The sequence below is a fragment of the Astatotilapia calliptera genome, chromosome 3 (genome assembly GCF_900246225.1).
Source record: "Astatotilapia calliptera chromosome 3, fAstCal1.2, whole genome shotgun sequence".
NCBI classification, from domain to species: Eukaryota; Metazoa; Chordata; class Actinopteri; order Cichliformes; family Cichlidae; genus Astatotilapia; species Astatotilapia calliptera.
This window is the reverse complement of record NC_039304.1, coordinates 32,883,846-32,910,508: the sequence shown is the minus strand read 5'-3', so window position 1 is coordinate 32,910,508 and position 26,663 is coordinate 32,883,846. Positions and strand designations below refer to the sequence as shown.

The window sequence follows — 26,663 nt, the reverse complement described above, 5'->3', positions numbered from 1 at the left end:
TCAATATTGATCCCGTGGCTTGGAAGACCCTGAGTAACTCTGCTGCTGGTTTTGGCTACCAGGTGATTCAAAGACAATCAGAGTAAGTCAGGACATGCATTTTTATGTTGGATGTGGGTCTGCACCTGCGTGGTTAAGATTATTTTACAGATTTCGCATTTTTTGAACTGGCCTCTCTGTTATGCCTTACAGTAATAATTAAACAATACTTCTTAACAGAAAACATACAGTGTATTTAATAATAATAATAATACATTTTATTTCAAAAGTGCCTTTCAGAACACTCAAGGACACTGTGAAGAGCAAAGTAGTAAAAGCAGGGAATATACACAATAATGAGAAACATAATAGAACGAACAGATTAAAAGTTAGCAGGGTGGAAAGGTTATGTGGAATAAGCTATTTTGAACAGGTGAGTTTTGAGTCTAGACTTAAAAAGAGAAAATGAGATGATATTTCTCATATCAGGAAGTAGGGAATTCCAAAGTTAAGGAGCATAGCAACTGAAGGGCCTGCCCTCCATAGTGACAAGAGAGTGGGAATATGTCAGTGAAGGTTCTCAGTCATCCAGGTCATCGTAGTCTAAGGAGCTTGGAAAGAAAAGCGTCTAGACTTCTTTAAGTTGCTTGAAGACGTTTCACCTCTCATCCGAGAAGCTTCTGCCGGTCTTGGGTCAAATGGTGGAGAGTCCTGAATTTTAAGCCCCGTGGGAGTATCCCCCGAGAGGGACAATGGACCACCTAATGATCCTCTACCTAATCACATGAACCAAGGTGTGAAAATGGGTGTAGGTCACAATCAGCCAAGATTTCAGGTGAGCTCATTGTGAAACCTAGCCCCACCCTATCATGTGATTTCCTGAGGTCAGATGGCCCAGGATGTGAGTGGGCGTTCTCTGTCCAAAATGTGTAAAATGGCATCCTCAAAAGAGTGACCTTTGTCCTTTAAATGCAGATGGGCTGCTGAGTTTTGTCCCGTGGAGGTGGCTCTCCTATGTTGTGCCATGCGTTTATGAAGTGGCTGTGTGTTCTCTCCAATGTAGAGGTCTGAGCATTCCTCATTACACTGTACAGAATACACTACATTGTTGAGTTTGTGTTTAGGAGTTTTGTCTTGGGGATGAACCAGTTTCTGTGTGTTGCTGGGTCTGAAGTAAATTGCGATGTCGTGCTTGGAGAAAACTCTCCTGAGTTTTTCTGATACACCGGGTATATAGGGAATGACAATGTTGTTGCGTCTGTCTTTCTTATTCTCCCTCGCTGGTGTCTGATCTTCTTTTCTGTGCATCTTTGCTGACTTGATGAAAGCCCAAACAGGATAACCGCATGTTTTAAGAGCTTCCTTTACATGTGTGCGTTCCTTCTTTTTCCCTTCAGGCTTAGAGGGAACATGTTCTGCCCGGTGGTGTAGGGTCCTAAATACTCCAAGGTTGTGTTCTAGAGGGTGGTGGGAGTCAAAGAGGAGGTACTGGTCCGTGTGTGTGGGCTTCTGGTAAACTTCGATGTTGAGGTTTCCATTCTCTTCAATGTGCACGGCACAGTCCAGGAAATGCAAACAGTTGTCCTTTGTGTCTTCCCTGGTGAACTTGATCTATTTATCCACAGCGTTGATATGAGCAGTGAAGGATTCCACTACTTGTGTTTTGATTTTGACCCAGGTGTCGTCTACATATCTGTACCAGTGGCTGGGTAATCTCCTTTTTAAAAGATCCAAGAGCCTTTCTTTCCAATTCCTCCATGTAAAGGTTGGCTACAGTGGGTGACACCGGGGAGCCCATGGCACAGCCATGTTTTTGTCTGTAGAAACCCTCATTGTATTTGAAATATGTAGTGGTAAGGCAGACACTGGGAAGGAACAGAGAGAGAGAGAGAAGAGGATCTGAGGCACCGAGATGGAATGGTGATCTGAACCAAATCAGAGAGATTTGGAGGGGAGAGAAGATGAATAGTCTTGAATGTATACAGAAGTATTTTAAAATTGATGCGATGTTTGACCAGAAGCCAATGAAGCTGCTTCAGGACAGGGGTGATGTGGTGAATAGAGGGAATCCTAGTGTTAATACGGGCAGCAGAGTTCTGGACACGTTGAAGCTTATTGATGGATTTTTGAGCCAGGAATGAAGAGTAAACAGGAGTCAGCTGCCATAAGCAGATCGTTGATTATTTTTATAATGGCTGTTTCTCTGCTATTGCAAGGACAAAAACCAGACTGGAACTGTTCATAGAGATTATTGTTATTTACCTACAATTCTCTGTCTGGACTTACTTCATTGACTGGATTTATTTCTTTAGTGTGCTCGTCAGTGCCCCAGTAGAACAATATTCACAAAATCGAAGGGGGAAAATTTATAGCTGCACCGCCTCTCCCCGAAACTGCCAAAATATCCCGTTTGAAGGTAAGTAATCATTCATTATTGAATGTATTGACAAGATGTGATGGAACTCTAACGGCATGTGTTTTATCGTGAGCTGCACAGAAACATGTGTAAATCAAATTATAATTCGATTTTTCAAAGTAAATATCTTAGTTTGTAACACTGAGCCTTTAAAACTAGAAATATCTTGCTAAAATAAGCAAAGAAAAAAGTCAATGGCATTAGTAATGTGAATGTTAAGATAATTCTTTAAGTGAAACTAAATTATATGATATTAAAGCGGCCTGGTTTACATCCTGGTTTGCAGTTGAGAGAAGTTCCAATGGGAAGTATTTCAGTCATGCTGCTTTGGAGTCATTGATTTAAGTCTTATTTTCTTTCTTTCAATTGCCTTTTATGAGTATTTAAAAAAATATTGCTTGTTTTTAATACAGCACCAGATTTTGCAGTCAACATGTCGCTTGGTCTGACAATGAAAAGTGATCCCACAACACAAAACACTGTGGTGAGTTGGTGAACTGCAGACATTACCAGTACATTGTCAAAATCTCTTGTTATTGTCACGTCCACTGTGGCAGACATGTGGAGGTGGAAAATTAGGACCCAAGAGTGATACAGGGTGATTATGCTGTCCTCACTAAAGTTTGTTGCAGGCAACGTAATTTCAGCTATACAGCTAGCTTAACAATCTTTATTCCCAGCACTTCATCCTCCAAGAAACAGGCCGCTTGTTGTGTTTGGCAGGATTTAATGATGAAAATAAATTCTCTCTCTCTCTCTTTTTTTTTTGTAAAACTGTACAAAGAAAAGGAATACAAAATACACAATGAAGACATGTTCCATTACACTGGGAGAATAACATTGTTCTAGCGAAAAACACACGACCACAGATAAAGCATCTGCTGACAAAATACAAGCATCTACCTGCCTCCATATGATTTAACTCAAAACAGCGTCAAAACTTACTAATACACATTAAATGTATAGGAACTTACGGATGAAGCTGATATTGTGGACTTTAACACCAGGATTGCAGAGATTGCCATCAGATTACAAATGCTGTCACTGCAGCAGCTAAAGAGCACACAACTTCCTGTATATCACTTCCTCTACAAAAAAGACATTCTGCTTAGTTACCACTAGGTGGTAGTAACACTTCTTAAACAACTATAATATGTCCGTTCCATGACACTCCCCGCCTGGCATATTAAAGATATGCCACTTTATGCCACAGTCTCAATCCTCTAGCTTGCTGATGAGTCATTGTCCTGTGGTGAAAACAACAAGATTACTTGAGAAACTGGTCTAGAGAAGACCTTCGCTGTCTGGTTCCGTATCACCTTAACTTCAACTTTCCTAACAAGTCCATCTCTGCTGGGAACAACCTTGACAATAATTCCCATAGGCCACTGATTCCTCTTGGCTTGATCGTCCTTGAGCAGAACAATATCTCCTTCTTTGAGATTAGGTTTCTGAGATTGCCATTTGTGCCGACTCTGTAATGTGCTCAAATATTCACGGCGCCACCTAGCCCAGAAGGTATCTGCCAAGGCCTGAACTCTTTTCCACTGATTTTTGAGCAGATCCCCTCTTGAAAACTCACTTACAGTAGGAGAGGGAACACCCCCCTTCTGGGTCAGCAATATGGAAGGTGTTAGAATGAAAGGCGCCTCAGGATCAGTAGAAACTGGTATTAACGGCCTTGCATTGACAATGGCACTCACTTCAGCCATAAAAGTGGTTAAGACCTCACTGAGCAATATGACACAGACGTGCCACAGTCTTACTGAGTGTGGTCCAGGTAGAAAAACGCTGGAAGCGTTTTGAGCCAAGTTTGTCTCTACTAACTTGTGTGGCGAGCGAGATTACCTCAGGACGTACCTCAGCATCAGCATCTGGGTTCACAAGGTCAAATGTTGATCCTTTATCGCCACTGGCAGCTACCTTTGTTTGTTTCATTAGGAATGCTGGTCCTGTTAGCCACGTGGTGTCGGCAAGCTCGGCGGCTGGAACAGAACGTGACCCATGATCAGCCGGATTTAGTTCTGAAGGAATGTAGTTCCACTGATCAGGTCGTGTTGACTGCCGGATGCGCTGCACTCTATTGTTCACATACACATAGAACCTCCTAGTCTCGTTGTGTATGTATCCCAATACAACTCTGCTGTCAGTGTAGAATTTCACTGTCTTGAGATCTAGATCAAGCTCCCTCATTACTAGATCGGCTATCTCAACGGCCATGACAGCAGCACACAACTCCAGTCTTGGGATTGTGAGGCCTGGGTTGGGAGCGAGCTTGGATTTCCCGAAAACAAAGCCCACCTCTTGGAGACCTTGTTCATTCGTTGTCTTAAGATAAGCAACTGCAGATATTGCTTTGACAGAGGCATCACAGAAGACCAATAATTCAGCGTGCTGTGCTTTTGAAACAGAGAAAGAGGCATATGTTCGTGGAACATCCAGGTTTTTTAGTGCTGACAATGATTCATTCCATCTTCTCCAACTTTCTTTTTTAGCCTCAGGGAGTTCTACGTCCCAGTCTGCATTCTCGGTTGTTAGCTCTCTTAGAATCAGTCTCCCTGTCACTGCAACAGGAGCTATGAACCCCAAAGGATCAAACAGACTGTTTACTGTTGACAGGACACCACGGCGTGTAAATGGCTTTTCATTCTCAGGAATACTGAATCCAAAAGTGTCAGTCATTATGTTCCAGCTGACTCCAAGACTGCGTTGGACTGGTAAGTCATCCACAAAGAGGTTAAGGTCTTTTACATTGTCTGCTCTTTGATCTGCAGGAAATGCTTTCAATACTTCTGCTCGATTTGAAGCTATTTTGTGCAGAGTGATGTTAGATGCTGCCAACATCTGCTGTGTTCGACGCAGAACATCAATGGCCTCTGCTGTTGTAGCAAAAGACCGGAGGCCGTCATCTACATAAAAGTCTCTTTCTACGAAGTGCCTCGCATCACTGCCATATTCAACTTCTTGGTGCTCTGCTGCTTTCCTGAGGCCAAAGATTGCCACTGCAGGTGATGGACTGTTTCCGAAAACATGAACACGCATGCGATAATCCACCACATCCTTACTCAGATCGTTATCCTGATACCACAGGAACCTAAGGAAATCCCTGCAGTCCTCACGAACAACGAAACAGTAAAACATCTGCTGAATATCTGCAGTTATGGCTACAGGCTCTTTCCTGAATCTGAGGAGGACACCGATGAGAGTGTTGTTAAGATCTGGTCCAGACAGCAGCACCTCGTTTAGCGAGATTCCATCATACTGAGCACTGGAATCAAATACCACTCTAATCTTGCTTGGTTTTTTGGGATGGTAAACACCAAACGTGGGCAAATACCAGCATTCTGCCCCCTCCTGGAGTGGTGGTGCAAGTTCAGCATGTCCCTTGTCTAACATATTTTGCATGAAGTCTGTGAAATGCATTTTCATTTCGGGCTTCTTATCTAAAGTCTTCCGCAGTGACATCAGACGGTGATGAGCGTAACATCTGTTATTTGGCAGACGTTTACGTGGGTGCCGAAAAGGAAGAGGGGCAACCCAGCTTTTTGTCTCATCCTGGAAGAATTCCTCTTCCATGATCTGTAGGAAGACTGAATCCTCAATGGAGTGTGCTAGCTGGTTGTCATCTTCTGTGGCATTGAAGACTGTTTCCCCAAGATTAGTCACTGTCAATGCATTTTGAATGTCTCTATTGGGTGGGGTTCTCTTTTTCTCATCTTTGCCATTAGGATTTTCTTTCACCTTTATCTTATTCTCACACGTGGCAAAGTGACTTGGTCTGCCATTTTCCAGGATGCAGGTTTTCATAGCACTCACTGTAGTCGTGTTGTGTGCACCTCCTATGCACACCTCTCCAACTATGACCCACCCTAGGTCTAAGCGTTGTGCATATGGGGCGTTTAGTGGACCATTATACTGGTCTCGAACCTTATGCGCTCTTATAATGTCTCTTCCCAATAGAAGAAGAATGTCTGCTTCTGGGTCAAGTGGTGGAATCTTATCTGCCACTCTTTTAAGATGATGGTGGTGACATGCAGCTTCGGGTGTGGGTATCTCTGACCTGTTATTTGGGATATCATTGCACTCTATAAGTGCAGGCAAAGGCATGGTAACTTTCCCGTCCAACGATTCTATCATAAAACTGTGGGCTCTTCTCCCAGATGCTTCTATGACACCTGCACAGGTTTTCAGTGTGTATGGCATGGTTGCTCCCTTGAGACCAAACATGTCAAAAAACTCAGATCTGGCCAGTGAAACATTACTTTGGTCATCTAAAATGACATACATCTTCTGCCATTGCTCTTGGTGGCCATTTGGATACACATTCACCAGACAGATCTTTGAGCAGGATTTCTCTTGAAACCCATCCCCACATACCTGGGTACATCTGGATGTGACACTCTGTGCCTCTGTGTCCGACCTCTCCCCGCCATTCTCTGTCGAGGAAGTAGGAACTGCATCTGAGCGCGAAGCTGGTCCGGGGTGCAGAGCGGAAATGTGTTTATCACTGTCACATTCCTCGCATTTTACGGTGGCCTCACAAGATTTGGCTTGATGAGTCGTAGAGGCGCAGCAGCGAAAACATATATTGTTTTCTTTTAAGAACCTTTTCCTCTCTTCCAAGAGCAGTTTTCGAAAACCTCTGCATTTTTGAAGAGAATGAGGCTTGTGGTGCATGGGGCATAGCTTCTCTGGATTTCCTAATTTGGGCTCTGAAGCCATGCATATGTTCGTCTTGTGCACGGAGACAGGTCTCGCTTGATTTGACTTCTCTTTTCTGTAAGAATTAGTGAAAAGATCTGGATAGTTAAAACTGGGATCATTTCTCTCTTCAGCCTCTCTGCAGATGAATTCTTTGAAGTAGGAGAAAGGAGGAAAGGCAGCATGATGATCTCTTTTGTATTTGCACCCGTGTGACAGCCACTTGTCTTGGAGATAAAAAGGGAGCTTTTCCACAATTGGCTGCACACCTCTTGATGTATCAAGATAGGCTAGACCTGGCAGGTAACCCTCTCGTTTAGCAACATCGAGTTCAGTAAGCAAGTCAGCCAGTTCTTGTAGTTTTTGACTCTCTCTGTTGTGGATCTTGGGAAAACTCTCAAGTTTACAAAAGAGAGCTCTTTCTATCACCTCTGGAGCACCATATTTTTTATTTAGTCTTTCCCAGATCATTCTAAGTCCCACATTAGGCTGTCTGATATTCACAGACCGTATTCTGATTGCATGCCCACCAGATTCTTTACCCAGCCATTTGATAAGCAGATCCATTTCTTCACTTGCTGATAGACTCAGACTTTCGATTGTGTTGATGAACGTTTCTCTCCAGGCTTCATAGTGTTCGGGTAAGTCATCAAACTTTGTTAGGCCTGAGGAAACCAGCTGGGATTTAGCAAGGAACTTGGCAAGATCTGTAGATGAGTCATTATTGTGGGAGCTGTTTAGATGTGGTCGATTGTCGGGCAGTACCCTGTGCTGATAGCGCTCATCTTCTTGCTGTGGGAAGTTCATATGGAGTGGCTGAGCATTATTTGGAGGGAAGCTGGCTCCATTGTCGATGAGCTGGGGCTGTGCATTCTGATTGTAGCTTGGAAATGGAGTGGATGTTGGCGGTAAAGTCGAATCATTCTCTACTTTGGGTTCTTGTGGGAATTGATCTTTTGTGTGCTGTGTAACATAGTGATCAGTCCTTTTCAATGCACTCTCTGGCAAGGGCAGAAAGTCAAATTCTTTGTTGTTGGATTCATTCACGTCTCCTGCAGCTGCCTCCAACACCTCAGCTTCAGCTTGGGCAGCCTCAGCTTCTTTCTGTAGACTAATATAATCTATCTTTGCTTCTAGTCTGGCCTTTTCGACTCTCAGTTCGCCTTCCTTTTCCGTGAACGCTAGTCTGGTTTTCGCCGCTTCTGCTTTGGCTCGCGCCCTGGCTGCTTCATAGCTTACTCTGGAGCTTGTTGATGAGCGTGAAGAGCGTGACCTCTTTGAGCTGTGGCGTGAATAAATAGACCCCAATTCAACTTCATCTCGTGAGCCTTCAGCTCTATCTTCCTTTAAAGCTTGTGCTGAGGCGCTTGTGGCTTCCATTGCAGTGTGATGCAGACTGACAATCCTTCACTCTTCTTAACTTCCACGTTGAGTGGTCATCCTTTTACTATGCTGTCCTCACTAAAGTTTGTTGCAGGCAACGTAATTTCAGCTATACAGCTAGCTTAACAATCTTTATTCCCAGCACTTCATCCTCCAAGAAACAGGCCGCTTGTTGTGTTTGGCAGGATTTAATGATGAAAATAAATTCTCTCTCTCTCTCTTTTTTTTTTGTAAAACTGTACAAAGAAAAGGAATACAAAATACACAATGAAGACATGTTCCATTACACTGGGAGAATAACATTGTTCTAGCGAAGAACACACGACCACAGATAAAGCATCTGCTGACAAAATACAAGCATCTACCTGCCTCCATATGATTTAACTCAAAACAGCGTCAAAACTTACTAATACACATTAAATGTATAGGAACTTACGGATGAAGCTGATATTGTGGACTTTAACACCAGGATTGCAGAGATTGCCATCAGATTACAAATGCTGTCACTGCAGCAGCTAAAGAGCACACAACTTCCTGTATATCACTTCCTCTACAAAAAAGACATTCTGCTTAGTTACCACTAGGTGGTAGTAACACTTCTTAAACAACTATAATATGTCCGTTCCATGACAGTGATACAAATAGATACGGCGAAGGTGAGCATGGAAGCTAAGCAAAACCTAAACTGGGAAAACTAACTGAAACAAACCAGAAACAGAGGTGTAGGGAGACTCAGGGAAATACACAGATGAGCCAGCAACGCGCACACAAGAAAACACAGGGTTTAAATACACACAGGGCAATCAGGGAATGGGAGACACGGCTGGGATTAATTGGACATAACGAGACAAGGGGAAGCGAAACTAGAAACACTGACAAGAGACACAGACCTTCAAAATAAAACAGGAAACACACTGACTGAACTCTACACATGCAAACTTAACACAGACTGGGGAGACAGAACATAGGAACGTGAAACATGGAACAGGAGAGCACAAAGGACACAAAACACTAGGGATAATCATAAAAAACAACCCAAAATAAACAAAACCACAGAATAATAATAATAAACTTAAACATAAACATGGAGTCCACAGACTCTGGACCATGACAGTTATAATTAGAAAATGCATGAAGGCCATTCCATGACAACTTAGGCTACGTTCACACTGCAGGTCTTAATGCTCAATTCCGATTTTTTTGTCTGCTTGTTCACACTACAAATAAAATGCAACAGCAAACGCGCTCTAGTGTGAACCCTCAAAGCGGCGCACATGCGCAAAAGAAAACGTCACACGCAATGTGCTCTGTTTAGACCCAGAGCAAACGATATTGTTTGACTGATGGCCCTTAACCCTCTCAGGCTCAAATTAAGTTTTTTGTTGCTAATGCACAACCAAGTCCTGCAGTGGTACTTCTGAGTAAAAAAACTCATAAAATATGTATGTGGGGTAATCAGGTTGTTAGTTTTTAACTGTTGTAAATCGGCAACGCCTGCCTCGAGAGGGTTAATATAAAGACTTTGGACTTTACGTTTCCCAATTTTTGCTTTAAGTTATTTTGTTATTTACATAATGTAAATGTAAATATGTAAATAACCTAATAATTATCCTTATTGCTGTTTGCTTCAAAGGATAGTTGCAGATTTCTGTCAGAATCTGCAGATTATACAGTTATAAATAACATGTTCACGTTTCTCCAACGTTGTCTTCCCAACACTGACACAGGTTTCACTGCTGGATGGCCAGGAAGTGTTTGCGATGTCTTCTCCGGAGCTGATAATTGGCGTCTGTCTTGTGTCAGTGACGTAAAAGATGGATTTAATGCGACTTGACCGTTCAAACAAGAGTTGCTTTCTAAAACATTGGATATTTATCAGATTCAGTACCACATATGAAAGTGACCCAGATCGGATTTGAAAATATTGGATTTGTGCCGTTCACACTGTCATACCATGATCGGATATGGGTCGCATAGGGTCAATGCGCTTTCGCCTGCAGTGTGAACATAGCCTTAGTGTGCCTTCCACCAACACCTCATAAAATCAGCTGATGTTTTGGGTACAATACGTTTAGCATATTTAATGAAGCCATTCAAAATTTTACCTTGTTTACTGAAAAACACTTAGAAACACTTAAGACATAGGACAGGTGTATAGGACTGGGTCTGCTTATTTTAGTTCACTTGTTTAACATATTCAAGCTCTGTGAAAAACTAAATGTATTTTTTCAGTCCTGAAATGTTAATGCAGATATATCACATACATAAACAAGGAGTTTGGAAGACTGAAAAATGTTGAAAAAGGTTATTTAAAAACATGTAAGAATTATAAATTGCTTAAATTTTGAACCAACCCCAATACTTTAAGGACTTCTAGCTTGGAAATGTTTCATGGTAGAATTTAGTGTGGCTTCTTTAAATATGTTAAAGTTGTAAAAAAAAGAAAATTTCAGATTAATTTCAGGTATGTTTGATGTTATATCAAAGTAATCATTGTATGAAGGACAGGGAAGTAATCAGCCTACTGTATTAATGGAAAATTGACACTGTCTCCTCTCAGGTGTGTGGTCCAACCATCCCAAAGGACTGCAAAAGTATCACCATGTACAACGGTGTGTGCTTCCAGATGGACCGTTCTAATATATTTGGACTACCCATACCTTCTTCTCTTCAAGGTAACAGTAAATAAAATTTGTGATGATATACCCATAATGCTTAGAGTCCTGGGGCCTCACTAATTAAAAAAAGAGCTTTTGGATTTTATACTTGAACGTAGAGTTCTAATGACTTATTTTGGTGCTTGTACAATCTCTAAATCTCAGATCAAACTATATTGAGACTTCTGTTTATACATGTCAGCAAAAAATAAGGTTTAGTCAAAACAGAAGTGGAGTAAATAAAAAAAAGGGATTGATGCCAGGTTTTGTGTATGACTTGTATGATTTGGTGGTCTAAGATTACAGATGAGACCAAACCTCAAGATCTAAGCTTGGATGGATAGATGCATCCAAAACTGCCATACCACAAAATAACCAATAGGAAGTTGTCACCTTAAAAAAAAAACAAAAAAACAATAAAATTGTTTTAAGTTGTCAATTTACTTCTATTGGTAAGTAAGTTTTAACCTTAGGCTAAAATCCCACACACTGACACAAACCCCTATCCTAGTTAGGACACAGTCTCTTTTTTAGTGTGCTGATTGTGGCCAGAGGTAGATTCTTTTTACATGAACCTCTAAAATTAGTTTTAGATCAAACTAATTTAATCTTTTATTCTTAATGTTTTGTCTGTCAAATCAGATTACATTTAGTATTTACTATGTAAATGAACTCAAAGGGCCATTAACGAGAAGTTTATTTCAGCATGTGGTACTGTGTGGTACTGTTAACTTTAACCCTTTGAAATTAAATTCATTTTGAAATTAATCTCTTTGATAGCATGCCCGCCGCAAGTAGACATTGCTTTTCTGTTGGATGGTTCAGGGAGCATATCTACTACAGACTTTCAAACAATGAAGACATTTGTGAAAACGCTAATTCAGTCATTTCTCTCAAATGATGCACAGGTAAGGCCCTGCAGTCCCTCTGTAATTTAAATCATGGCACATAAAATTGTTTTATCTTTATTTCTATTTATTTTCATAAAGCATGACAATTTCTTTTTCTTTTCTTTTTTTTGCAGTTTTCTGTTTCCCAGTTCTCCACGGACCCTCAAATTCATTTTTATTTTAAGAAATTTACCTCATCTGGACCATGGAATGACATAGATGGAATTAGTCAGCTGAGGGCATGGACTTACACAGCTAAGGCCATCAGACATGTTGTGTCAGTGATGCAATAATATTACTAAAGCACTACAGTGAACTTATTGCCTAGACTTACTGTCCAGATTATTTTCTTCTGGTGCATCTCACCACACTAAGTACTGTGTGTTTGATGAAAGCCTGTAAAAAGACAGACTTGGGTTTTGAAGAATTATTTCCCACAGATTTGATGAGATGAGCATAACCAAGGCTAAATTCAAATACTTGCATTAGCTGGATTTGCAAAGTGCAAAAATATCTGCAATACTAAAAGATAATACAGAAAATGATGCATATCGAGACAATACTAACACATGCAATTTAGTCATGACCATAAGATGCACTTTGAAAAGTTGTTTTGTGTTAAAAATAGATTTTTTTTTTTCACTTGGCAGGAACTATGTTTTCACACCACAGACAGCTTCTAGACCAAATGTGAAGAAGGTCTTGATAGTAATTACTGATGGACAATCCCAAGATCGTTCTGATCTGGGAGGTGCAGCACAGCTGGCAGAGAGTAAAAACATTATTCGATTTGCTATTGGGGTAAGTACTTCCATTATTATTATTATTATTATTATTATTTTTATTACTCACGATGTGTTTCAGTCAACTATCAGACAAAACTCACAAAATATAACACTATATACACAACTATAACAGTAGATGATGGAGTACACAGGAGGCAAGAAATTTCACAAATTGACAGTACCACACTCAAATTCAGTGAGCTCTTTAGAACAACCCATTCTTTCATAAATGTTTGTAAAGAAGGCCTACACTGGTAGTTGTTTGTTTATTTATATCTGTGACAATGGGATGCAAAAAACACCTGAAGGCTAAGACTAACGTAGTGAAATCAAAGCCCATTTCACTGACCACAAAAACTAAAAATAGAATTTCTTAAATTAATGAAAAGGCAGAATTTTTGATGGGAACATAAACTGTTCATAATCAAATTTATGTGAAAAAATATTTTGCAGAATTACGTAACTGTTATCATGAATGTGGGTCATATTCAGTGAGTGCACAATAACTGTCTATAAACTGGGTGAAAGTCCGTAAAGTTATGGACCATAATCTGTACTGAGCAAATCCTGCTGCATAGTATAACAACTCAAACATATATTTTATAACACCAGGTGGGGAGTGCATTTACTAACAGTGCAGCAAAACAAGAACTGGACACCATTGCATCTTCTCCCTCAGTCAAATACGTGTTTCAAGTGCAGAACTTCAACGCACTTGAATTAATAAGACAGAGTCTGCAGGACAAAATCTTCTCCATTGAAGGTACAAAGATAAATGTATTGTAATAGCTTTTTTACAATTAAAATGACATACATGGTATTACTTTTCATTTAGTTTTTAACAATCAATCTCATTTCAATCTCGCTTTTGTAATCAAGAGAAAAAAATTATTTGGAGCTACTACTTAACTTAGAATAATAATAAAAACAAAAAAACTTCTTTTAAAGTGAAATTTGTTGTAGTGTGTCTTTTACCTTCTCATTTATTTTTCTGTTACAGGATCTCAAAGCAGTGGAGAGTCACTGAAAATGGAAATGTCTCAAGAGGGATTCAGTGCAGTTTATGTGCCCGAGGTAATTAAAACTACCTGAAACTCACCAGACAGTCTAGTCATAGAAAGAGAGATTCACACATTTATAATAACCCAAAAGCAAGCAGACAGTTATCTAGTTAAACATACTCCAGGTTTGAAATGAAAAATAAATTGTATATAAAATGTATTTCCTGTCTGCACTGTAGGGAATTCAGATGTCTATTGTTGGTGCAAACCAGTGGAAGGGAGGCTACGTGCAATTCACAACAGGAGGCCAGAAGCTGAAAACATATGAGGATGTGTCTTTGGAGCCTGACAGCTATCTTGGTAAGAATATTACAGCTTTAACAATCTAACTCATACACATGTAATCATGTATTACACAGCTCTGCTGTAATTCTTTCACCCAAACACACTAATGTGTTTGCAAAATGAACACATTTTAAAAGAAGGAATAAGGAATCTTCCCCTTTTTGAATACCTAACCTCTAGGTTACTCCATGGCAACTGCTAAAACCCGAAGTGGCTCACTAACAATTGTTGGTGCTCCAAGATACAAACACAGAGGAGTTGTGGTCGCTGTTAACAGACAAGCTTTGAAAACCAAAAGATCGAGCCCGTTGGCATCACAGGTATGAATTTACAGCAAGACCAGATCTGAATGGAATTGTAACTGGTAGTAAATTACTTTCTTAAATACAAAGCTGTTGTTTTTTGCCTTAACATGACATCCTTTCATTACGAATTTGTTTCTTACACAGTATCAGACTGGTGCATATTTCGGGGCAGAGGTGTGTACCATGGACATAAATAATGATGACATCACTGATCTGATCTTCATATCAGCCCCAATGTACACGGAGCCTGATAGAGAGGGAAGAGTTTATGTTTGCAGACTAACTGGTTTGGTAAATCACAATTTTATGTACTGCAATTAAATGAATCAGTTTATTTTTCAACTTTCTTAATAACCATATAATATTCACTCTCCTGCTTTTAGTTTGTAGAGTGTAATTTTGATGATCCGTTAGTACTAAGAGGACATTTAGCTGTCAAAGGAAGGTTCAGCTCTTCTCTTGCTGTGCTGCCTGATCTAAACTCAGATGGATTCAGGGATTTGGCAGTTGGAGCACCTTTGGAGAATAATGGTGAAGGCAGCATCTACATATTCCACAGTGAAGGAGGACGAATCAGTCCTACTTACTCACAGGTACACAGCATCAAAGAACTCACGAGGATATATTAACACAGTTATCATTTAAGGCCCATATCTATACAATAAAGTTTGATTAATTAAAATATTTCACGTACACAGAGACTTACTGGCTCTGAGGTCCAGTCAGGACTGAAGTTCTTTGGAGTGACAATCAGTCAGTCGTCTTTTGATCAGAGTGGTGATAAACTACCTGACTTAGCGGTGGGTTCAAAGGGCACGGTCGTCTTACTGAGGTAAGTCACAGTCCAGATAGATACTCCAGTCATGTGTTATTATTGTCTGTGGTATGTCTACCAACTTTGTCAATGTCAAATGAATGCGCCAACTGTCAAACGATTAGGTCAATTTGAAGACCTGTGCATTGGTTTTATGTAATATAATAATGAATCAAAAATCATCATCAATGATAAAGTGATTCATGAAAAGTAATTTTTAATCTTTAATGGAATACATATGCAGGATAAAACAGGCATATATTTTTTTCTCCCAGAAGTCACGTTATATGACTTAAAGTTTATCATGTCAAAAGCCTTTCTGATCATGAGATAAAAAAATTTTTCGTTGCGACATGATGGAACCCAGGAAAATGGCAAAACATGACATGCATGCGAAGTTGCAGTAAGCTGCCGTAACAGCAGAGGGAGCGATTTTATTTCAATCCGACGTGAACATTATCACAGGAAAGCGTTTTAGCAGACATTATTAACACATTTACATGTTTATACATATTAGACACCTAGCTTAAACGTTTTTGGCAATTAAGGACCTTGAAATGTTCTTTATATGTTTTGTGTTCACTATTGATTTGTCTTTACATATGTTATCTCCCTGTGCTGGTAATACAACTTTTGCATGCAGAAATGCAACTGCATGCGTGTCCACTTCATGTTTTGCAGAAGCGTGAAATAAAAATGGTGGTCTGGTGTCTATTACACATTTTGCCATCATATTGGGTTGCATAATGAGAGGTGCTCTGGTGACTAAAGGTGGAATAAATGTGGTTGGTTGAGACTGAAGTCTCAAAATAAAATGCGTAATTTATAACAGTAGCCTTGTTGTTCTAAAAAATAATTTCCAAGCAGAAATGGAAATGACTACATTACCCAGAAAGCTGCTGTACTAATTGAAAAACCAAATGTTGTTCATATGTGCTTTTCCTTTTTTCCAGATCAAGACCTATTGTAATGGTTGAAGTCGAGGTGTCATTCAGCCCAAACCAAATCCCTACTCAGAATGTAAGCTGCTCAAAACCACTGCAGAACACAGCTACAGTCTGCTTTACCATGAGCAGAGTGTCTACAGTTGATCGAGGTTCTTTATTCTCCTAACTTTTTCAAAATCAAAATGGCACTGCCCATCCATTTTCATTTTTTAGTGTATGTACATTTGTAACATTTTAAACTCTGATTTATTCCAGCTCAAGCTAGAATTAATTATACTTTTACACTCGATGCTACTCGCAAACCTCCAAACAACCGAGCTTACATCAGTGGGAAACAACGAGAGGAGCCTCGATCGGTCATTGTTGACTTAAGTACACCAAACTGTTCAACTGTAAACTTCTTTATTGAGGTAAAACAACATCAGAGAAAAACTAATATAACCAAAAATCAGGTTCAATTTGGTGAACAGCAGATTTTGTTTTCCATTTTGCTTTTAAGAGTCTTCCAACACGGAACCTAAATCTAACACTGCTGTCTTTTTGCAGGCCTGCCCAGACGATGCTCTCAATCAACTTTCCAATGAGCTCAAATTCACATTTGACGGTTTTCCTTCCAACACAAATCTCAGACCAAGCCTTGCTCAGCAGGCTCAAACAACAATAATTTATCCTGTAAATACCTTTAAAAATGTACTAGCTGGACATGAACTGAAGAACACAGCATTAGTTTTGACCTTATTTTTCTGAATTAACTTTTTGTTGCCATAAAATTGACTAACACCTCTTCTACCGAAGAATTCTTGGGTGTGAAAAGGACTTTGCTGTTTTCCAAAAGCGTATCAAGAATATTCAATTTGTTCAGATTAACAAAAATGTAAAAGTAAAGTTAGATGACAGAACAAACAGATTATTCGTTGGATTCACCGATGTTTCATTTATTATGTAAATAATGTGTAATATACATACTTTTCACATCATGCTGTGTTCCATAGTTAGGGTTTGAGATCAACTGCGGCACTGACAACAAATGTGTTGATGACCTAAAAGTGGACTTCAACTTCACCAGGTTATTATATTATATTATATTATATTATATTATATTATATTATATTATATTATATTATATTATATTATATTATATTATATAAGGCAGCACGGTGGTTAGCACTGTTGCCGCACAGCAAGAAGGTCCTGAGTTCAATTCCACCATCAGGCCGGGGTCTTTCTGTGTGGAGTTTGCATGTTCTCCCCGTGTTTGCGTGGGTTCCCTCCAGGTACTCCGGCTTCCTCCCACCGTCCAAAGACATGCAGCTTGTGGGGAAATCCAAATTGTCACTAGGTGTGAATGTGAGTGCGAATGGTTGTCTGTCGGCCCTGTGACAGACTGGCGACCTGTCCAGGGTGTACCCCGCCTCTCGCCCTATGACAGCTGGGATAGGCTCCAGCGCCCCCCGCAACCCTGAAAAGGATAAGCGGAAGCGAATGGATGGATGGATATATTATATTATATATTTTGTCGAGAACTTTACAATTCACCAAGAAAGCATCATGGTCCATTATTCTTTACACAGAGACAAATACTCAAGAAGCTGTTTTTTTGACAATTATTAAAGAAACACGAAACAAAAGAGGCATCAATCCACTTGCACAAAATTAATCAACAGCATATCAGCTCACCAGTGGGCAAATGGGCTCCTAGATGAAAAGAGTATCAAAAAATTGCCAATTCACGTATATCTCTTCTCTACACACCTTCACACTAATCTGCAGGTTAAACCGGGGTTGCATAAAAAAACACAGCGCAAATGCCCCCACCAAAGGCACCCAGACACCTCCACTTCAGGCCCTCAGGTTCTTAATAAAACAAAATACAAAAGTCATTCATATTTCAAAAAGATACGAAAAACCAGCAAATATGGCCTTTCACATACAACACATACATAAGTGTCATACATTAAAAGGGCTCAAAGATTTGACCAATACACAAAACATAATAAAACAGCATCAGCATTGAAGCACAGCATATATGTTACATACTACATATTTTGAATTCTAACATAGTATGTTAGAATTCAACACAAATACATGCTATATTTAGCTTATGGAAAGCTCACCAACACAGTGCAATCTGTTTTCCTCTTCCTTTATTCTCATCCTCTGTCAGATCCTCAGAGGTTAAAGTGGGCATTGATGAGCTTTTGAATGTCACAGTCACAGTGGAGAACAGAGGAGAAAACTCCTACAACAGTCGTGTTATTCTCACGTACCCAGCTGGACTCTCCTACAGGAAGTTCACCATTCAGCAGGTAAGGCATCAGGATCAAGTCTTTATCAGTTCATCACTGATCTGCTGCTCTCCCAGTGCATCCAGAAGTCATTTTATTTACTAATAAAGGGAAGAATTGAGTGCAAATCCTTGGACAGTGAAGATGGTTTATCCCGAGGAAGGACAGACTGTACTATTGACAAGCCAATTTTCAAGAGCAAAACTGAGGTTTGTTTTTTTTGATGCAATTTTCTCTTCTCACTTCTGCACAGTTTAGTAAAAAGATGTGAGGGAATCAAGATTTCTCTCCTTTATTTCAATTAAGGCTTTCTTCATTGTCTCCTATGGGATTGACACCAACAGTCGACTTGCGAGAAAGATCTTTGTCACTGCAAATGCCACCAGGTACTGTTCATTTGGTCATTTAGGTACTCCTTGTTTAATAACCCCACAGATACAGTACAACCATTTCACTTCTCTCTTTCAGTGGAAATCAAGAGAACACTACTACGAGTGAAAGCTACGAAATGAAAGAGATTGCTGTGAAATACAGCATTTCCATGACATTTGAAAAGTACGTGTGTTTGTATTTGTAACAAAGGAAATTATTTGCAAGCCAACATTCTTTTGTCTTACACATTATTTATATAATGTTTAAATGTTTAAATCTTTCTAGCACCCTCAGCTACAGCAATTTTACTTTTGGGATAAATAATTTGCAGAAACCGGTTCGACAATCAGTCACGGTAAAATATAATAAAATATAATAAATATTATTGTGTGAATTAGACCTAACCATTATAATGCTTGACTGCCTTTGTCTTTTCTCCCCATGTTTTAGGTAACAAATTATATCAGAGCGCTTAATTTCACTGTGGTGATCAAGGTTCCAGTGAAGCTTGATGAAAAAGAGATTTGGGTGAATTTGAGCAGCCTACAGGTAATAGAAAAGATACAAAAATGGGTCACAATTAGCTGTGTGATGGGTGAATTTGCTAAAATTAGGATCAATCACCCTGAAATTAATGTAAGTGTATTTCAGATTGCAGACTGTCAGAGAGGAAATGATGAAGCACCAAATGTCACAGATTCTGTTCCAAAGATACAAAAGAATAAAGTGGTGGTAAGTATGCCTCTGCACTTTTGCTACCTGTTAAAACTGAACCATGGTGCAGATTCAAAACATAACCTTGTACTGAATCACAGATTTGTTTCATTCAATTTTTTTTTAAATCACCTGCAGGACTGCTCTGTAGCCATGTGCAGAGTGTTCAAGTGCAACACCTTCATGGGAAGACTGCAGAGTAGGACATACGAAATCTCTGCCAACCTCAGTTCAGGATGGATAGAGCAGGTAATTAAAGGGTAGTTTTTTTTATAAATGATTTATACATATTTGGATTATAGGTGGTCTTATGTACTTGAATATGATAACAATTTCTCCCTTAAATTGAACAATATTTTTAATTCAGCCTCATCCTAGTCTATTTTTTTTTTCCATAGATTGGACTTCAATCTGCTAAATTCCTCTTGACCAGTACAGCCACTGTGGAGTATGACAAAGAACAATACATCTACTTTTCAACAGGGTCTTACAACAATCCTCCTGTTCGCAAGGTGACTTAGCATTACTTTCTCTTGTTTGAGATGTACAAGAGCTTAAATGTCATCCACATTGTGTCTCGTCATCTCTCAGATTGTAGCAGAGGTAGAAGTTTACCCTAAGCCAGATTTCACTAAAGCGATCATTGGAGGATGCTTGGGAGGGTTGGCTATTCTGGCTTTACTCACTGCTGGCCTGTATAAGGTGAAAGACTCTTCTTACACTTTTTCAATTCATTACATAGCTTTAATATTTTTAGAGATCATGACCAGTTAAACAAAGGTTAAAGGTTTTTATAGTCACTCATATAGTTATTTTCATTCATTTTGTTTGCAACTGCAATACACAATATCTGCCTTTTAATGTTTTTTCCTTGCACTTCTAGGCTGGGTTTTTCAAGAGCAAATACAAACAGATGATGAACGACAGTACAGAAGATGGTCCAGGGAATGATGCAAGTGCACTCACAGCAGAATAAGAAAATCATATTTGTAGTTGTACATTTACTCTATATGAAAAATTTAAGGCCCAGTGTGTGTAGCAATGTCCATACTACCACATTTGATTGAGTCAACAAAAGATAGCTTGCTGTGTTTGAAATTACTCCTTTGCTTGCTCATTTACTATTATCTAATATAGAGGCTCCTAGCTGTGTCCTTCCACTACCTTCAGAAGCAGAAAACTGCTGAAATTAAATCATCCGAGCAGAAAAATACAACTGTCAATCAATGCCTTAAACTTTAGACACCCGAGGACAAAGGAGACACAAAGTCTGCATTCTCAAATGAATTAGATGAGATTAAATTTAGTCTGTGAAAGTCCTGTGATGGATTATGGTTGGAAGTGTCTTTTCAGGGTGACTTTTTCTTTGGTGAAGAATTTTACTCTCTAATCTGATCAACAATAAAATATGTGTTGTCAGCTTTGTGATGTGAATTTTTAACTAATCATCAGTGTCTATCCTGTGCAGCATGTAAACGCAACTATGCTTCCTTTTTTCCTTCTTATTTGACTTATTATCTCACTTTTAATAAGAAGATAACATCAGCATATTCTTGCATAATTTATGTATTGGCAAAAGGACCATCATTTTACAAAACAATGCTATAGATGTCATGTTTCCGCTGTGTGGCAGGCAGGGATTGGACCCAAGCGCAAACTCACGGGGACACGGGGGATAAATTCAACGGAACAAAAAAAACAAAAAAATCACTGGCGTACAGTTCACCAATAACTCAGGGGGCCGACCGTGCGGGCGGCAACGGGGAAACAGTTCTGGGGCCGACCGTGCAGACGGCAACGGGGAAACAGTTCTGGGGGCCGACCTCGACGGCGATAACGTCCAGCTGGTGGCCCGGAAAGTGGCCGGCGATTCCGAGGTGCAGAATGTGGCTTGGTCGGCAGCGTGGCAGCTGCAGGACCAGGCGAGGCTGATACAGAAGCTGAGGCTGGTGCAGAAGCTGAAGCTGGACCAGGCGACGCTGAAGCTGGACCAGGCGACGGCGAAGCTGAAGCTGAACCAGGCGACGGCGTAGGTGCTGCAGGCCACGGCGTGGCAGCCCCAGGTGGTGGCTGGACGGGCTCCTCGGGCCCCCCAGCTGACGTGGCATGAGGCTGGACGGGCTCCTCGGGCCCCCCAGCTGACGTGGCATGACCAGTAGGGACAGAGACCACTGGCTGAACAGAAGGCAGGTGGTGGAACAAATGACTAAGCTGAACACTGGGGAGATGGCTGAGCTGCACAGTGGGCTAAGGGGTGAGCTAACAGTAACACAGGAAATTGAACTATGGACTGGGCTGCTAACAGAGCTAATGGCTGTATCCCAATTCAGGGTCTGCAGCCTTAAAGGCCCCATTTTAAGGCCGATTACGTCACAGCGACGCGACGAAGGCTGTCCCAATTCGAAGGCTGCTCGAAATGCGGCCCTCAAATGCGTCCTTCATTTCCCTGAATTTTAAGGATGTGGCGGTGTAGACTTCGTGGCCCAACATATCCCAGAATGCATAGCGCGGCGGTTTGTGTGGATAATTTTGCCAAAAAAAACGGCAGATGAGGGGCGCCCGAAGAGTAAACTTTAAGTAAGTACTGAATATTATGTCACTTATGTGCAAATGTTCAATAACGAAGAACATTAAAACATTACTGTTGGCCACATGTCGGGAAAGTTATGTGACATTAGCGACGTTTGTACTAACTTGGTTTTAAAGCCTTTACTTTAAAATATATGCCGTTCAATAGCTGAGCTTAATCTTACAGAGAATGATCAAAGCTCATGTAGAAACAAACAAACAAATGAACAAAAGATTTTCTCCTTCATTTCTGTCAAACAAAGCTGTATGAAACGTTTCCAGCTGTTAGTATCATGGTTGCTAGGCAACTTGGGCAGCGCGACGGAGGCTAGACTGTCCCATTTCACAAGCCTCGCATTTCCGGCCTTAGCGGTCTTTGAGTACGCGGCCCTTGTGGACCGTTAAGGCTGCGTACTTTAAGGCTGCAGACCCTCAATTGGGATACAGCCAATGACTGAGCTATAGACTGAAATGCATGCAGTAGTGATGGTGGTGATAATGGTTGTGGACTTAACTCTCCTGAGCCTCTGGAACACAGGGAGGACTGCTGGGCGGGCTTGCCTGAGCCTTCAGCAGAAACAAGAACGGGTGCACGCACCTGCCGGACACTAGCCGTTCCCACCCCAGGAGTAGGTATGGGTGCGGAGACGGGCTGTATCCTGGCTGACCTCACCCTGGGGACCGGCATGGGTGCAGGGGTGGACTGGTTCACAGCCCCCCTCACCCTGGAAGCCAGGACAGGCACCGGCAACGGCTGGGCAGCTGCCGTTCTCACCCGAGGCGCTGGTAGGGGGTGCAGAGACTGACAGAGCCTCAGTCGGCCTGGAAACCAGAGCAGGGACCAACTGGGCCCCAGACTCTCACACCCGAGGAACTGATACGGGTGCAGGGGTACGCTGGGCCCGAGCTGCCCTGGGAGCAGGAACACAAGTAGGCAAAGGATTGGGCCCAGAAAAAACAGTCTTAGAATGGGCAGGCTCAGGGTTAAAATGTACTGGGTCAGCAAAAACAAACTTATCAAAAATGAATTTTGCACTTTTTCCACCACGCTTTACAGTCTTTGTTTTAGGAGTGTTTAAAGGGTTTGAAGAGTTTGACTTGTCCTTATTAAATCACCCCTCCCAGGGAGCTGAATGAAAATAATTTTCCCAGTCATTGTCATCATCCATAAGGGAAGTTCCCCATGGATCAGAGGTGAGTTTATCGTTCTTCTCAGTTGTGGCTTCAGGTGGAATGTGTGAAAGGCAGTCATTATGACTCACCACCGGGAGTTGCTCAGCAGGTGAAAAGTGACGGCGGCGTGAGCGTCGCTTCCTCTGAGGTGAGGAATCTGACGGGGTGTACAGCTGAGCCTCTGACGTGCAGGACGGCAATGCAGAGGCTGGCGCGTGAGCATCAGAAGAAAAACTGAGCACTCCCACCTGAAGCGGCCGAGGCTTGGGTGCGAGCGGGGCAACAGGCGGAGGCTTTTGGCAACTTCGGGTTCCTCCGAAAGCCAGCCGATTTCCTCGGAAAATCCGCCCATAGTCAGGAGTGCGCCACGGCCTCCAGCGGAGCTCCTCCTCCAGCTGGGCAAAGGCAGCATCCTGACGCTCACGCAGCTGGGAGCGGTTTTCTGGGTCCGTGTAATGGTCGCGTTCTACCCTCATGTTTCGGCTGTGTGGCAGGCAGGGATTGGACCCAAACGCAAACTCACGGGGACACGTGGGATAAACTTGAAAAGCACAGCTTTATTGCTGGAAAAACAGCAGGCAGGATTCAGAGACAATACTAACACAGTACAGAGGAAACAGGAGGAACATGAGGGTAGAACTAAACCTAAGAGCTAGAAATCACAACCCAGAAGGACAAGAAATCTAGAAAAGCAAAACAGGACCCAATAAACAATAATATAGAATCAAAACACTGGGCCACAGGCCCAGGACCGTGACAATAGAAGTAAAAGACTTTACAGCTTTAAATTCTAAACCATCTGTGTCAGTAACAAAATAAATGCCAAAAATGAGATTGTGCTGCTTTTTGCTTAAATGTAACATTTTAACCTAATATCAAAACATTTCATGCACATGTATTTTTAAAGAAATTGTTTGCTAGAATATCAAACTAGCTGTACTCAAAGAAAGGTGTGGTTCAGCAATTGCAATCTTACATTGAGAAACAATATGCTAAAAATATTTGACCTGCACATTTGACCTGGCCCTCAAAAGTCTTAGCAGCCAGGTTAAAATGATGCATCTTAAATGAATTTGCCAATATTTTCAGTTGATAAACAAACTTATTATTGTTCAAATGCCCTCTAAAGTCTGGAGTGGGTTTTCAGGTGGAGATATTATATAGCAGCTGGGTTTAAGGAAAAATGAGCACAGCTTTAAATATCCACACCATCTGTGTCAGTAACAAAATAAATGTCAAAAATGAGATTGTGCTGCTTTTTGCTTAAATGTAACATTCTAACCTAATATCAAAACATTTTATGCACATGTATTAAAAAAACATGTTTGCTACAATATCAAACTAGCTGTACTCAAAGAAAGGTGTGGTTCAGCAATTGCAATCTTACATTGAGAAACAATATGCTAAAAATATTTGACCTGGCCATCACAAGTCTTAGCAGCGAGGTTAGACTGATGCATCTTACAAGACTAGAAAAAAGAAGGAAGAAACGTCTAAATGTGGAAGAGGGTAGTGGCCTCTTCAACCTCTGTGCTCTTTCTCAACTTGTATTACAAAACACAGATCAAGTCTTGTATTACATATCTTTATTCTTAAAGCATCAGAGCCTGGAATATCATCCTAAAGAATGAAATTACAATTTTCCAAATTCTTGAGTATTTAGAAAATTTTGAAATTTAGGCAGTATTAAATTAATCACATTTTAAAACATGCATCATATTATCTACTACTAGAGGTGGGAAATAATGAAGTACAGACAATTTATTTCTGTACTTAAGTAGAATTTACAGGTATTTCTACTTGAGTATTTATTTTTCTCAAATTCAAAATTCTAATTTTATTTGTCACGTACACAGTCATACACAGTACGATATGTAGTGAAATGCTTGGACAACTGCTCGTGACCTAAAGAAAACAAAAAAAAGGAAAAGGCTATGAATAAGATAGGAAATAAATATGAAAAATTAAAAAGGGCAAATTTAACTAGGAAGGAATAAAATATAAATTAAGGTTAAAAATGAAATAACTGTACAACACAAATTAGAATGAAGGGTAAATTTAACTGGGAAAGAATAAGATAAAATATATAAATTAAAGTTGAAAATAAAATAACTGTACAACAAAATACACAATATAGAACTATATAAGAATGTATGAAGAAATATAAATAAATATATACACAATAACAGCAGCTGTACAAGTATTAACCGGAACTTTTGACAACTTTTGACAACTTTTGACTTTTACTCCCGACATTTTTAAACAAATATCTGTGCTTTCTACTCCTTACGTCAAAAGGGGCTCGTTACTTTAGGTTTGATGCATTTGAGGAGAGTTATTATTTCATGTCACTGTGGACCTTGACACATCAAACCAATTTGACCCTAAACAGAAAAAAATGAAAAGTCAGCTGGGCATACATTGTTCGATTTTTTCAGTCGCGTTGGTCAGCTCCTGCTCAAACTGTACGATTGAATTGCAGGGGTTAGAAGTTTGTTGGTCATGATGCAGGGTCTCACACTATACAGCCCAATGCTCTGATGCGACCTGAGTGCTCGCACTGCGTCTATAACATGAAGTGATAATATGAAGCTTATAACACAAAATCTGTCTCTCGCTCTCCTTCTCTGTCTTTCACTCACACAGACACACACACCACCATCAACTTTGCTAAATTGCTAATGAAAAACATTGACCAGGCAGCTGCAATTGAGCAGCAATGTCCATCTCTTTTCACGGTTGGTGCGGCCGTGATAATTTTGTGAGGCCATATCGAAAAGGCTCGGATGAGCTTGCTAATGTTCTACAAGTTGTGCCTCCATCACTTGTGTCCAGATCACACGCTGCACTGCCGTGCTACTCCATCTGTTTCACTTCCATTCTGTGTTTGTGCGTGCGGAGTCTGAGAGGTTGCATTGATACCCTCATGAGGGGCAACAGGACTTCAAACAGGCTTGATTTTCTTGCGACCATACGGTTGATGATCGGGAGCTGGTCGTGAGGTGTTAATCGCTTCTCGTTACCCCATGCTACAAGATGCACAACACATGATTAAAGCAAGACTCGGGCCGATAGTGTAGAATATAAAGACAGCATAAACGGTGTTAGTGTAGAGGACGAAAATCAACCAGGACAACTCGTAAAACATCTGCTGACGTCTTGTTGAATTCAGGTCACAGCCTGATCACAGCTGGGACACTGAGAAAATCTACTGACCCTCTCAACTGAAATTATTGTGAAATATAATTCCTTTATTAGAATTAAAGTTTAGACTTAAATAAAATTTATGTTCTATCACATTAATGCAGTAGAAGGTTCGGTTAGCAAT

General features: G+C 40.5%; 1 protein-coding gene across 1 annotated transcript; it reads left to right on the top strand.

The window, feature by feature from the left end:
• On the top strand, positions 1-21,006 carry LOC113019311 (integrin alpha-X-like). The gene is made up of 29 exons (XM_026162919.1): positions 1-82; positions 2,292-2,395; positions 2,809-2,879; positions 11,040-11,154; positions 11,917-12,044; positions 12,161-12,303; positions 12,677-12,827; positions 13,424-13,574; positions 13,812-13,885; positions 14,052-14,172; positions 14,338-14,477; positions 14,607-14,753; positions 14,846-15,055; positions 15,161-15,294; positions 16,230-16,372; positions 16,479-16,633; positions 16,770-16,895; positions 17,216-17,289; positions 18,388-18,529; positions 18,619-18,717; positions 18,815-18,894; positions 18,977-19,063; positions 19,166-19,235; positions 19,331-19,429; positions 19,532-19,612; positions 19,733-19,843; positions 19,993-20,106; positions 20,186-20,296; positions 20,478-21,006. Exons 3-29 carry the CDS (start codon positions 2,829-2,831, stop codon positions 20,568-20,570), a joined length of 3,150 nt encoding a protein of 1,049 aa, XP_026018704.1. The 5' UTR covers positions 1-82; positions 2,292-2,395; positions 2,809-2,828; the 3' UTR covers positions 20,571-21,006.
• The last annotated feature ends 5,657 nt before the right edge of the window (positions 21,007-26,663 follow it).

What these genes read in the sequence shown, in the direction of transcription:
- LOC113019311 (XM_026162919.1), top strand. Translation starts at nt 2,829, where the DNA reads ATGTCGCTTGGTCTGACAATGAAAAGTGATCCCACAACACAAAACACT. An exon ending in GGCACGGTCGTCTTACTGAG is followed by an intron (nt 15,295 to 16,229) that starts GTAAGTCACAGT and finishes CCTTTTTTCCAG; the next exon opens with ATCAAGACCTATTGTAATGG. An exon ending in TCACTGCTGGCCTGTATAAG is followed by an intron (nt 20,297 to 20,477) that starts GTGAAAGACTCT and finishes TTGCACTTCTAG; the next exon opens with GCTGGGTTTTTCAAGAGCAA.